Source organism: Sander lucioperca, chromosome 13 (assembly GCF_008315115.2).
Source record: "Sander lucioperca isolate FBNREF2018 chromosome 13, SLUC_FBN_1.2, whole genome shotgun sequence".
In the NCBI taxonomy this organism is placed as follows: Eukaryota; Metazoa; Chordata; class Actinopteri; order Perciformes; family Percidae; genus Sander; species Sander lucioperca.
Window position 1 is genome coordinate 4,473,064 of NC_050185.1, and position 14,616 is coordinate 4,487,679.

The window sequence follows — 14,616 nt, forward strand, 5'->3', positions numbered from 1 at the left end:
TCTAGCCCTTAAGCGAGGGTCCATGGATGCCGAATGCAGCCAAGCAATGAAGATAAATCTCTACAGGTGCCGTTGCAGAGAAAGTGTAATGACTGTTTCTCACATCGTTGGCTCCTTAATCGTGCTAAAGAGAGTAGCAACCTAGGATATGCTTGTGCTCAAAGTACACTATGGAGCCTCATAGTGCTCTAAAGAGAAGCCTAATAGTCCATTTCCCTGATAGACACCGAGCTATGGAAGCCTATTGGTTATTCTGTTGGTTTTTCACAAGTGTGTGTGAAAGCTGGCAACATGAGTAATGGTTTCTATAATAGCTTCATGAGTAGGGAAAGGGAACATTCCACTCTAATGCTTGTCAGAGGCAATCACAGCCAGCCCAGAAGAGGTGGGAGCGTAAGGTAATATTCACTACAAGCTCACATAGAAGGGTACACGAGTCCCTGGTTCTGACAAGGCAAAAAACAGAGCAGAATGGGTCCACTGGTAATGATTCTGAGCCAGGTTTCCTGTTCTTTGAGTTACTACAACGATATCAGGCAGTCTGACATCTTGGCAATGTTTGTATTTCTTCCTATCAGAATTAATCAAGGCATGTAAAAGGCATGCTTGTGGTGTCTTGAAACACACACAACACAGCACAGCGATATTTTATACCACCCCCCCGCCTCAAAATCATTTTAAGAGAGTTGTCTCTCCAATGTGTCCTTCAAGGGCCTGCCAGCATCAGACCAATGAAGAACCTCACTGCCATCGCTGGGCGGGACATGTACATCCACTGCCGTGTCATTGGCTACCCGTACTACTCCATCAAGTGGTACAAGGACTCCAATTTGCTGCCATACAACCACCGCCAGCGGGCCTTTGAGAACAACGGCACCCTGAAGCTCTTTGATGTGCAGAAGGATGTGGATGAAGGAGAATACACATGCAATGTGCTGGTTCAGCCGCAGCTCTCCACACACCAGAGCGTCTATGTTACTGTGAAAGGTATGAACCTCAATCTGATCTGTCTTCTGATAACTACAGTTCATGACTCAACACTGGATTGTAAGCCTGGACTTTATATTTAGAGAAATTGCCTAAGATTTAGGCACTGTAGCTGTGTGTAATCATGGGTACGCCATCAGGATTATTACCAATCTCAAGTGTCAAATAAGCAGTTTAGGCCATTTATTTGAGATGTACATACACACTGTATCATACTCCAGTACGTTCATGGCAATTCCATCATTAATCTCTCAGTCTGTGGATACTAAGACAGAATCACTTTATCAGTCTTACCCTCTGTCTTTCCATCTGGCATGCATGCTGTTCGTCGCATTTAAAAGATACATGAAAACATCACCTCAGTATCTACTTTTCCTTGTCGCAGAAAACACAGATATGCAGAGGGATATTTATATACCACAACCTATAAAAAAAAAACGAAAAAAAAAACACACTCACATCACTGATAGCAAAGCACCATCTCCATCATCCCAGCCAGTTTATCTGGGGCTCATCTGAATATGCAGCGGCGGTGAGCTGAGTCAGATGATGATAACCTCAGATGGCTTTCTCCCTTCAATGACGTTGCATAATTTGTGATGTCGAATGGGCACACACCCCCACCCCCCTTTCTCTCTGGCGGGTCTTGACGTGCTAACAAGTGTGCAAGGGGGAAATCGCACAGTGTAGACAAAGCTATGCCGCCATTCTGCCTCGGCTAATTTGCCTCTCGGCTGCTTAGCATTCCACCGCTGCCGAGAGGGAATCCCCGGGAGCCCATTATGCCTATTTTGTTGTGAATTAAATAAGCGCTGAAGTGCAGCTTATTCCAATGTTATTTTAAATCATTAATTTTCCAAAGCATCTGGTTCTCACGACGGCTACAATGTCCCCAGAGAGCCAAAGACAGTGAGAGAGAATGTTATATGCATGCAGTTTGAGTGAGAATTCAGCTCTACGTGGGTAGAGGTAATAAAATATTTCTCTCATTTCTGCAAAATCACTAATGCTTATATACTGGAACAAGGTAATAAAGAGAGAATTGTGACTAATGAGTTGCTATGGGAGTGCTTTATAAAGTACTCCCATGATGTGTATATATAGGCCTATGTTGCCTTTTTTTTAATGTAAATGCTATGATTCATTTTTGCAGGTGGTTAATCCTAAATGATAGGCATGTAACCCACAGGCCTGATGTAAACCTCCTGAGGTGAAAATGAATTTGAATGTCTCATCCCCAGTTCCACCTACCATCCACCCGTTTGAGTTCCCTCGGTTTTCCATCGGCCAGCGAGTCTTCATCCCCTGCGTGGTCATGTCCGGCGACCAACCCGTCTTCATCACCTGGCAGAAGGACGGTCGGCCAATCGCAGCCAGCCTGGGCGTCACCATAGACAACATAGACTTCACCAGCTCCCTGCGAATCTCCAACCTCACACTGATGCACAATGGCAACTACACCTGCATCGCACGCAACCAGGCCGCCGCCGTAGAGCACCAGAGCCAGCTCATCGTCCGAGGTGAGAAAGGGGGGACGGGGGGGACGGGTGAGAGAAATGGGGGTGGAGGTGATGAGGGGAAAAGAGAAGGCACTGAAGTGTAAGACACAAGCAGAGATCTTTGTGTCTTATGTAATTTGTTACCCGGGCCTGAAGTTAACTTTTTTGGCCACCAGCCACTGTTGCTAACGCAGGATACAGGAAATGCACAAGCATCGTTTTTGAACTTATCCAGAATACACATTGAAGTGCTGTCAAGTTATTAATGAAATCAATGCAATTAATGACTCTTAGAATATATATTTCATCTTTTTATTTATGTTTTCATATATGTACTGACTGCTCGTCTGAGTCCACAAAAGAGCAGCAGACACACTCCTCTTCCTCCATCTCTGCTCCAAGGAAACTTGGAGGACTTGGTTGAAATGTAAAAGAACAACAGAGGCAAAAAACAACTAATGAATCACTCAATTCTCATTGGCTACCCGCCAACGTGGCAGGTAGACTGACAGTTTCGCCCACCAATGGCAAAATTCACCCACATTTGGCACATGGTTGGGTGTTAATTTCAGGTCCTGTTTGCTACTGTACTAAAGGTTTTAGGGACTCACTCAAAGTGAATTCTGATGACAATTAAGATAGTGGTGAGTGTCAGTATCAGATCTTTAAATGACTTGAAGTTGTTCACCCAACGATTATCTGTATGGTAATATTGGTCCTTGATCTTTCTCACTAGATACAATTAAAAAAAAAAAACACTATGAGCCAAAATGTATACTCTTCCCACTGACGACTGGTTAGTGAAAGACCTTGAGAGATTTCTTTCAATGTGAGCTGTTAGCGATCAGTAGACATATATGTTTGATTTTGAGATGAATAATTGTATTCTAATGGCTACTTGACTTGCAGTTCCTCCCAAATTTGTGGTGCAACCTAAGGACCAGGATGGCATCTATGGAAAAGCAGTGATACTAAACTGCTCAGCTGAAGGCTATCCTGTTCCTACCATCCAGTGGGAGTACTCTAAAGGTAAACGCACAGCATGACACACATGAATATGCATGTGCATACACACATATTACATACTGTATTACATACTGTAGTAACACACTGTCCCTTCCAGGTTCGGTGAAAGTGTTAGAGGTTTACAAAGACTTTTAACTGTATAACTTGCCTGTCTTTTCTTTTGACAATCATGCTGAATTGTATGTTAAGATTGTTTGTCCTGTGGCAAGCGTATTCTCTGTGCCAACACAACAAACTATAATGTCCACAGCCCTGAGCTTGAATGCATAATAACACCCACCTCAAGTCCAAACAAGCACTGTGAGACGAGAAACAGCAGCAGTACAAGGAAGAGCATTTCATTCCTATGGATTAGGAAATAGGTGGGAGATTATGTAACGGCTACATTTACATGATCCCATCCTCGCTGGACACAATAACAGTGATTTCTGAAAAAAAAAACAGGATCTGTATGGACATAAATATCCATTGCTTTCATTCGTTGCTTACTTCATGACCGAGGCTCGTACACTATAACTGTTAACACAAAGCTTATCTAAAGCTAATCTTGATGACTTTGGTGATCCTCTGACTTTTCATCTAGCACCATCATCAGGTCAAAATGTTAATTAGACCAATACTTTTGATTTATGGCCAAATACTTACTAATAACTTTCCCATTAGCCTCATCTGTACTTTGTGTTTACTACAGTACTAATAAGAAATGTTGGCATGCTGACACAGTAAACTGAGATGGTGACCAACATTATACCTGCTAAACATCAGCTATTAGCATTACATGCAGTGTTGGGAGTAACGGCGTTACAAACGATTTTTTCAGTAACGGAGTAATCTAATTAATTACTTTTCCCATCGTTGCAATGCCGTCATCGTTACTGAGAATGTAAAGTGGCGCGTTACTACAATTTGGTTGAATGAAGCGCGAGGAGTCGCTACATATCAGCTGTCTGGAGAGAGCAGGGGTGGGAATGATGACACCGTTGCAAATGCGATGATGATTGGCTGGGTGGGCGGATGCCCTGCTCACGCTGTCTCACTGCACGCTCTGACTACCACTAAACACAAGAGAGCGACAATGCGACGAGCCAGGGAGATTCAAAGGTAGCGTTCTCGAACTGGAAGTACCGGCACTGCTTCTCGCTCATTGAAATTAAAGGCAAGAGTGTTTATGTAACATGCACGCTATGCCCAGGAAAAAATACTTTATCCACGTCTGCCTCAAGCAACTCCAATCTTATGAAGCACCTCACATCAACACATGCTAATACGACACTTGTTGCTGCTGCTTGCACTTGAATTGTGAAATATATTAATAATGTTTTTATTATGGGTATCATATGGCAGGCTGCAATCTATTGAGTTCAAATAAATACCAAATGTTCTAAAATACTGTATATAGTGTTTTTATTCTTCAATCAGTTAATATAAACATCTTTGACTTTAAAGATGTTATAGAACGTAATAGCATTATAGAACATAAAAAATAACGTCACAGTTACTTTGCTGAGTAACTAATTACTTTTACAATGTGGTAACTGAGTTACTAACTCAATTACTTTTTGGGAGAAGTAATTTGTAACTGTAACTAATTACTTTTTTAAAGTAAGATGACCAACACTGATTACATGTTGAGCATGTTAGCATGCTGACATTAGCATTTTGTCCGAAGCACCACTGTGTCTGATTTCAGGCTCATAGAGCCAAAAGCATGGCTACAGACATTCATCACCCCCTCAACCCACCCCACAGAACCCTGTATCTCCACTAATGAATACATTGTAACCATATAAAGTGCTGAAACAGTTTTTAGAAGTTTGTCAGCAAACAATGAAAAATAAATGAATAAATAAATGTTGGTATCTGGGACAGTAGGGCTGGGAATCGGTACTAAATACCTTTAAGGTATGGACCGAATTAACCCAGTACTGAGTGGTATTACAACTTCTCCAGTCAAATGATACCTGCATTCAATCATTTTTGTACCCAGATCTAAAAAGATTATTTCTATGGTTTTGCTCGCAGCCAATCACCTCAAGCATTCTTCGCGTTTATGCGACGTGTGATTGGCCCAGTACCCCAGCAACTACAACCCATACCGTCTGTGGTGTGGTGAAGTCCAGGGCGGTGTATTTGACAGAGTTGGCAGTTCAGCATGCTGAGATGCCACCAAAATGTTCAAAAGTATGACTATCCTACTGTGGCGTCTAATAAAATAAATGCATAAAATGTGGAAGGATCATTTCAATTTCAATATTATTGGCATCAGTATTACTTTAAGGGTACTGGCATCGTAATTTTCTTTCAAACAAGATGAGTATCTACAGTAGGTTTAACCATAACTAAGACAACTAAGAATGAACATACTATACATCAACTGTGGGCTTCATTGGACAGGTACAGCGAGTACACGTGTTGAGTGTGATACAAGAGAAGTTCACAGTCACTATCTGTTGTAAATGCAGTCCAAGAATGGGCTCCATGTTTTCAGAAACAGGACGTGGCATCCTGAGAATCTGAATACAACTCATTTAAACAGTAACCGGAATTCCAACCTCCAACATAAATCATTATCTCTTAGTTTAAGCCATTCTGCTTGGAGTGAAGTAGCATTGACTAAGGATCTTCTAATTGATAAATAGCATTTGAACTTCTTTGGCAGAGGTATAGATAGATAGATAGATAGATAGATAGATAGATAGATAGATAGATAGACTTTATTCATCCCAAATTGGGGAAATTACTCTGTTACAAGCAGCAAGTTACTTGGTCATACACACATACTCACTCACACACATACAAAAAAACACTAGAAAAAATAAATAAGATAAAAAATAAGATAGTAAATGCCAGAATACCTATTGAAAAAAATATACTTAGAGGGATGAAAAAGAATGTACATGTATATACAAGTGTAGAATAAAATGTACAACCTACCTAAAATATGTAAAATATGAAATATGTATAATATAGTAAAGTAAAGTAGAAATATGTTATAAGTAACCAGTGTGCAAGTAGCATAATAGTGCAATATTGTAATGTGTGAGGACATGAGATAGTTATCTCACGCACAGCTGTGTATGTCAACATGATATGGCCTCATTCCATTGTTGTTCTTCAATAACCCCTCACAATGTCTTTTTCCCCACGCTTATTTAAGACCATGTGTTGACATATCGCATAAGCTCATAGAAAATTGATGCACCATCTTTTTTTTATAGCAGACATATTGTAGTAGGGTTTGAACTTCAGGGATTGTGATTGGGCTAGCTGTAAACTTTCAGTAAAAAGGGAGTAAAGTATTAACTAGCCAGTGTTAGTTTTCCTGTATTTTGGTCTAAGTCTGATCAACAGCCACTCTGTGCTCTCTGACAGGCGCCGGGGTCCCTCAATTCAAACCCATCGTCCTCAACTCAGGCTTTCGGATCGAGGTGCTGGTCAACGGCTCTCTGTTCATCAAGCACGTGCTGGAAGAAGACAGTGGCTTCTACCTGTGTAGAGTCAGCAACGACGTTGGAGCTGATGTCAGCAAGTCCATGTATCTCAACGTCAAAAGTAAGTCTAATGAGAAAACGCCACCTAAAACGATAGGAATGCAAGATTAAAATGGGCATCTAAGGTGCCGCAGAAAGATTATCTCTGTATTTAGGGTGTTGACAGTATGCAGTTTACTCTCTTATAGTCAGCTTTCCACAAATAATTATTAGTCACACCTGGTTTTATCTAGTCATATCTCCTTTTCCATGCTTAATGCTGCTTAGGGCTGCGTTAAAATAATCAATTCTCCAATTTAAACTGATCTTTGTTTGAATGAAAGTGAAATTCGAGAATTTGATGTTTTTTCATAATGGAAAAGTACCTTATATTTTACAAACTTTTGGGGGGTCAATTCTTAATGTAAACATTAACCTGGTAAATAAAATAACACATTTGAGTGAGCTTCTTGCTTGTACAATTTACAACATAAGTTCCCTGAGAATGTCTTTTATATCCAAGCAAATTCGCTATTGCAAGTGAAATTTCCCTAACCTAATTGATATCTTATCGACTCAGAAATGTAATCGGATCTGGACCTTGTGAATCAGAATCGAATCAATTTGGGAAATCATTGGCGATGCCCAGCCCAAGTGCTGCTGGTAACATTAAAGTAAAAAACACTGACGCACAAAAGTTAGGTGAGTTGAACTGGAGTCGGCTTTGTCTGTGACAGTCAGAACACCAGCAAGATGCCGTCACGGCGCTTGCTCTGTGCCTTGTGCCTGAATGAATCCCACGAAAGCAATACACGCAGCGACCACCACCGCATCTCTTGGAGAACGTACAGCATTTATTCGCTGTGTGGCCAGGGACTTAGCTCCCCTCCATTAAGCCTTGAATTCTGCATGCAGGCAGGAGCTGCCATGTGGAAAAGAGGACTAAGAGATGGGGAAAAAAGGGGGTTGAATGGGTTATCCATGTCTTCTTCTTTCAAACCCTTGCTTACAATGTATACATGTCCTTCCCTTTGTGCCTGACCAATGTTCTATTTGCCATGTTCTGAATCTCCCTGACGTTATCAAAGGATTGGAGCTAACACCCATCACGCTCAAACATACATACAGCACAGCTATGGATTTGCTCTTTTCAAGTTCCAACCAATTACAGATCATCACAATGATGATCAAATGACTGTTCAGTAATATTATTGCGATAGGTCCTGTACAAACACAATCGTTACATACGTGAGACAGAAGCTAAGTACTTTCTTTTGCAGAGTTCCTTTGAATTTATGCAATTCTCAGACATGTCACTGTTTGCTTACTGCTCAGTGTTTTTATCATAATATTACCCTTTTTTCCTCCAATAGGAATACTGCCCCTCTTTAGGTTGAAAGAGTAAACCATGAGAGTCTACTACATGATTTAATTCACCATAGCTTCTCAAAAAGAGAGATGCTACAGTAAAAACAGGGATTTGATAGTCCACATACTCACTTATGTGACAAACAACCATGTCACAAATAATGTATATCTGAACTCAACATAAAATACACAGTTCTGTGTGAGTTCCTGCTTGTGCATGTGATTGTCGATTTGCATGTGTGAGTGTGATCTCCAGCCAGTCGCTGTGGCTGGGTTCTCATTTTGATAAGTCACTGCTAGATGAGGCTTATGCCCCCGTGGCGCTTATCAAGCCAGAGCACAGTACTCCCTGCTGAGTGTCTCTCTGTCTGCCAGCCACAGCCAAATAAGCTACCACTCCTCCACGACCCCTCCTGTCTGACTCCAGCCCATCACACTGGCTCACAGACAGACATGCACACAAACACAGAGGCACCAACTCGCAGCGCAGTCCCTTATGTCATTCAAGTGTGATTTACAATTCAATATCCTTGAAGATATCCATTTGAAGTTATTTTGTTATCCTTTTGATACCCACTGATGATAAGTTCTCCATGCTCTGAAGTTGTTGTAAATCCTTACCGCTAACTGGAGAACAAGGTTGTCACATCTTCAAGCCCTCTTGATTCCAATTCGTAATTGCATAATAGAGCTGAGTGTAGATTGAATTCATATCCTCCTTTTTTCATTTTACAAAATTCTAAAAGATCATTGTATGTGGTCTTGACAAAGAAAATAAAACCCCCAATAACGGCTGCAAAGTGGTAAACCACAGAACAAGTAGAGTAGACTCTTTGTACCATGCTCAGAATTATTAGCATAAATTAGCCTACAGAGTAGGCTGCAGCCTCCAAAACTTGGAGACTAAAAAAAATACATTTATTTATTTGTTTATTTTTTCAGTGTGAGGATTTATTGCTTTTCTCTGTGTTATATCATTCTCTTTTGGTCAGACCAAACAAGCCACATGTCACTATAAAAGGGCAAACAGTGTTTGGCACAGGCAGAGGTTTCACAGTCTTAAAAGCTCTCCACCTTTGGTCACCCAGTGGAGGCAACTGCATCTGCATTCTCATTTTGAGAAATACACCTTTCATAGGAACTAGTTTCACTGCTGGGATGGACTTCTATATCAACCAGATTCCTGTTTGACAAATGAGCCTGGAAAAACTGTGTGTGTGTGTGTGTGTGTGTGTGTGTGTGTGTGTGTGTGTGTGTGTGTGTGTGTGTGTGTGTGTGTGTGTGTGTGTGTGTGTGTGTGTGTGCGCGCGCGCGCGCGCGTGCGTGCGTGTGTGCATGGGTGTGTCAGCACTCCCTCAGGTGCATGCTGTAAAGAGTCAGGCTGTTGTGATAGTTGTGCTGTCCTGATTTGTGTCTCTTTGCTCTCTGTAGTAACCCAAATCTCCATGAGTGCCAGGGGAGCCACACCTCATCCTATCTCCCCTGTGTGTGTGTGTGTGTGTGTGTGTGTGTGTGTGTGTGAGTGTGTGCGTGTGTGTGCGCGCGCCTGCCTCTCCATGTGCATAATGGGCACAGTGCTGAGCCTCTGCAGTGCACTATAACGTCCGAGGCGGTAATGCTCAGTAATGTTGGCCACTGTGATGTTCTGTACACTCTGTCCTGTTTTTATGTTCTTTATCCAGGCCAGCCTACACCACTTGAGCAGCGGCAGCTACTTAAGAGGCTTAGGAGCCAATTAGGGAGGCACACAAGCTGACGCAGGCTGAAGTACTCATGTGATGGATAGTATGATCTTCGCCGTGTATCATTGGCTGTCCAAGTGTGGCTTGATGTATCAGTAAACAAACAGTGGAAAATCAATAGATTCAATCTGAAACTCTGAGATGTAGAGTACAGACACACGTATGGGGAATATGCAGGCCAGGGTCATCCATGACGCAGGTGAGCAAACAAGCTCATTAGAACACACAGAGACAGACAAAGCAGTGCACACGTTAATGCAAAGACACAATGTAAAGGCGCAGATACAGTGCAGCCATTACTAAAGAGTAATGGGCTAATACAGTGCTTAGATAGATCCCACTCTGCCAGGCTATTGTGGTGGACTGCCCGGGAAATGAATTACAGCTATTGTGATGTCCTAGCTTGGCACTTTCATTGTTATGAGTGTCTGTGCATAGGCTAATGTCTCGTCATAATACACCATGCATCATCCTGCATGAACACCGCCAATGCACTAACAGCCAGTAGAAATTGCTTGCACTCACTGCACCAGGATTAGGTTGTGCATGTCTGTGTACGTAGGGATGCAACCATGCATTGTGAATCGGTTAAAAATCGATATAAATGTGTAAAGATTACAACCGGTTGAGGTAACAAAATGAATCGCGATGCAATTTTTAAACGGTCTAGGGTGTAATCTACTTTAGATTTCACTTGTATGACTTCAGATGTCACTACATATTTATGTGAAGTCATTTTTTTTCTATGTATTAAGTTATTTTGATGTGGGATTTGTTTTAAAATCTAATTATTTTTTATAGATTTTTTTGTTATTTAAGATAAAATGCAATTTCAGTTGCACGTTTGATAAAGGACACATCTGTTGTTTTGCACAGTTTATATAAATAAAGGAATGTGTTTTAGTCATTTGTCAGCAGCTCATTCTGTTAAAGAAATCGTGAGAAAATCGGATCATGAACTTAAAATCGTGAATCGTATCGAATCCTGAAATGAGTCATTACTTCCCTAGTAATCACTTTCGGTTCTGTCATGACATTGGTTGCAGGTGGAGGCTCAAACAAATGTTTTATTTTATTTATTTATTTTTTTTATGCAATATCCAGTCATGCATCCCTACCTCCAAAACAGAAGCAATTCAGTCAATTCATTACCAGTCCACGGCGGATGCTATCAGACTCAGTCAACAGCCACTCACTGTTTATCAGAGCCAATTAAGACCAATCAAGCCTATTAGACATCATAATGTTGGCAGACATAGTGATGAGGCCACAGCACTTAATGAGGCTTCACTGAAGAGAAGAGCTAAATGTTCCTGTGGTCACTGAGCAGTCTCCCAAGCACAACGTCCTTCAGACAACCATAACGAAGTCCCCTCTTCCTCTGATCTCTTTTTCTTTCATCTTATTTACTCATCTGCATCCAAGCCCCCCCCCCACCCCTCGTTCCCACCCCCGCCCCCCTCCCTCCCAACCCCCGCACAGTCAGCAAGCATACATCGGTTCATGCTCCATGTCCAAGCCAATTGTGCAGCTAAGGGAATTATTTCAGTACATTGCAGGCGGCCAGTGAACCAGTCATCTTTGCGCTATCGCCACAGAGCTCGCTCCCCTCCCCCCTACCGTCCCTCCCCAGCAAACTTCCAGTGTGCCTCCAGGGCAAGGGAGCTATACACATCTCAGCTCGTCTTCTCTTGTCTGGCCCTCGTGGCCCCGTGGAGCCAGGGTGCCCTGTGGCTTACACCGGGCAGCCAGTGACACGGTGTGGAGGGAAATGTAGACCGGCATCCCAGTGTTCTCAACATGGGTGATACTCATCTGGAGAGAAGAAAGCAGAGTTTTTTTTTGTTTTTTTATTAAACATTTTCAGCACTTGAAAAACAATCCCAGTTCAGATACAGCCCAAAGAAAATGACATCACATCAACTTATACAGTTTAGTGCATCGCAAACATCAGAAAGCTCATGACCTCAGTTGTAGACCGAATGATCATCATCGTCAACCTTTTTCTTTTTGCACATTTTTCTTATGGAGCGTGATGTTTCAGTCCTTTCTTTTTTGTTGTTAATAACAATTAAGCTGGCTCAAATGATGCCTCTGAAAATTCATCACATCTCATTGAACCTGTGAGATGGTCTCACTGCTTCCTTTCTCTTTGATCATCGATGGATAGCCCCGCACTGATGTACTGTAGCCATTCAGCTATAACTGTGTGATATTATTATTCTCCTCCTGACTCCTCCATTTGGCTAATTCTGTTTTCCACATCACTAGCACCACCAGTTAGAAACAATTTCTTTGTATTATTTTGTATCTTCTTTCTTTTTTTGGCCCTGCATTGCGACATTCAGGGCGTGATTGTGTAATCATCATCATACTCCTGTGAAAATCAATGGCAGGTCCATGTTCTATTCCTGGCTACTAGAAATGGCCCTTTTTTCTAAGAGTAGAGACCAGAGAGAGAGAGAGAGAGAGAGAGAGAGAGAGAGAGAGAGAGAGAGAGAGAGACTGTCCGATGCTGGTTGGCATGGCAACCTGGCCAGGTGAAAGGGAGCCTGGGAGAAGGGGGGGTGGGGGGCTTTTGTCTCACGGGAGCAGCCTATCAGCAGCCAGCCTATCCCCCACAATCCCCTGCAGGCTTAAACGTATCATCACTGCCCTCTGGGTTGCTGTGGAGGAACAGGGCTCTCCTCACCTCCACATAAAAGACACTTTGTGCTGTGCAGGAAACACACACTACACACTCTGCTTGTTATTCTTTGGCTTTCTGAAAGCTATAATGCTCATGTTTTCATTTCTTTCCTTTTTTTTTTACTAATGTAAGCTACACATACTGCACCGGATTTCGAGGAATAATGTTAGGATGAAAAACTGACATGTTTAGGACTGCAACACACTGACATTCACACCGTTCTCTGCCATCATCCTCCCCTCTTCCTCATAAACACATTGCATCGTATTGGTTTCTAAAGAAGAGCAGTGTGTGTGTGTGTGTGTGTGTGTGTGTGTGTGTGTGTGTGTGTGTGTGTGTGTGCGTGTGCGTGTGTGCGTGTGTGAGAGACAGTGAGCACCATTTAGTCTATTAAAGTGCTCACTATTTATGTTTCATTTGAGCGTATCAGTATAAGAGCTGCAAAGATAAATCGATTAATCCATTAGTTGTCAACTATTAAAGTAATCGCCATCTATTTTGATAAGCGATTAATAGCTTTAAAACTTTTTTATGAAAAGAAGAATAAAAAAAAGAAGAAATACACTTCCAGCTTCTTAAATGTGAATATGTTCTTGTTTCTTCACTCCTCTGTAACAGTTAGCTGAATATATTTGAGTCGTGGACAGCACAAGACATTTTTCGTCATATTGGGCTTTGGGAAACACTGAATGACATTTCTTCACCATTTTCAGACCAAACAACTACTGTAATTGTTTAATCAAGAAAATAATCGAGAGATATACACATATACTATAACAATAATGGTTAGTTGCAGCCCTAGCCAGTAGCTATGTCCTATAAAACTTGATTTAAGTGCATACAGCAAGTTATTACTAAAACTGAAATCCAGCGAGACACATAAAGAAAGAGTTCATTGGTAAGATGAATGAGTGATGAATGATGATTCAAAGTGATTGATATAAGACAGGATGGATGATGAAATCACCATTCACAGGGAGCTCATGTATGTGTGTGTGCTGTGTGCCCCATGTGTTGTGTTCAAGGCTGAATTAGATATCAGGGGAGTTGATGCCTAATGAGACAGGAGACTCACTTTTTCCTCCTTCACCTCCTCTCTTTCTTTCTTTTTCTCTCGTCGCTCCTCCCCGTAGTCCTGTTCCCATAATTCCACTGGATATTAAAGAAATACATCAACACAACAATTACAGGGTCACAAATTGTGCCTCAGGGGTGACTCAGCTGGGCTGCTTGCACACACACACAAACACACACACACACACACACACACACACGTTTGTACACACATGCATTTACAGCTGATGTGTGTTTTAACATGGAGACACAGGCGTACAGACCGCATGTGCCTCATCTCTGAGCCCTCTTCATGTTGCATCGACACTCCCGTTGTTGAGCATTTGTTTGCTTTTGTGTCTCTGCCTTCTTCCACATTCATCTCACATCAAGATGCCGTGTTGTAAACTAGATTTAGTTTGATGTTTGCAACATATTAACTGCAGAGCTGCTACATATTAAAACATTCAGAAATCTGACTTCAGTAGTGAGAGGATCACACACAATAATATACAAATCTGCAAATTGATTTTCTATATGCTGATGTCAGTAACTGATTCAGAAAAATAAATGAACAGAACAGTGATGATGATTAATAATGCAACGTTAAATACATGTATTGAATAAATAATAATTATGAATAAAACTTATAAAAAAACGTATCTTATTTATGAATTAATCTGTCTCCTCTAAAACTTCTTAATCATATATTGTTATCACAGCTTTTTATAGTGAACTTGAAAATACATATATGCTTTTTTGCATCCTTAAATGTGCCAACG

General features: G+C 41.5%; 1 protein-coding gene across 2 annotated transcripts in view; it reads left to right on the forward strand.

The window, feature by feature from the left end:
- The window catches only part of LOC116058201 (Down syndrome cell adhesion molecule homolog), a 115,021-nt gene that overhangs the window by 70,778 nt on the left and 29,627 nt on the right, over positions 1-14,616 (forward strand). For both annotated transcript variants that reach the window (XM_031310927.2, XM_031310928.2), the window contains exons 8-11: positions 712-987; positions 2,229-2,507; positions 3,396-3,515; positions 6,885-7,064. In XM_031310927.2, coding sequence (XP_031166787.1) covers positions 712-987; positions 2,229-2,507; positions 3,396-3,515; positions 6,885-7,064 — 855 coding nt within the window. The remainder of the gene's footprint in view (positions 1-711; positions 988-2,228; positions 2,508-3,395; positions 3,516-6,884; positions 7,065-14,616) is intronic.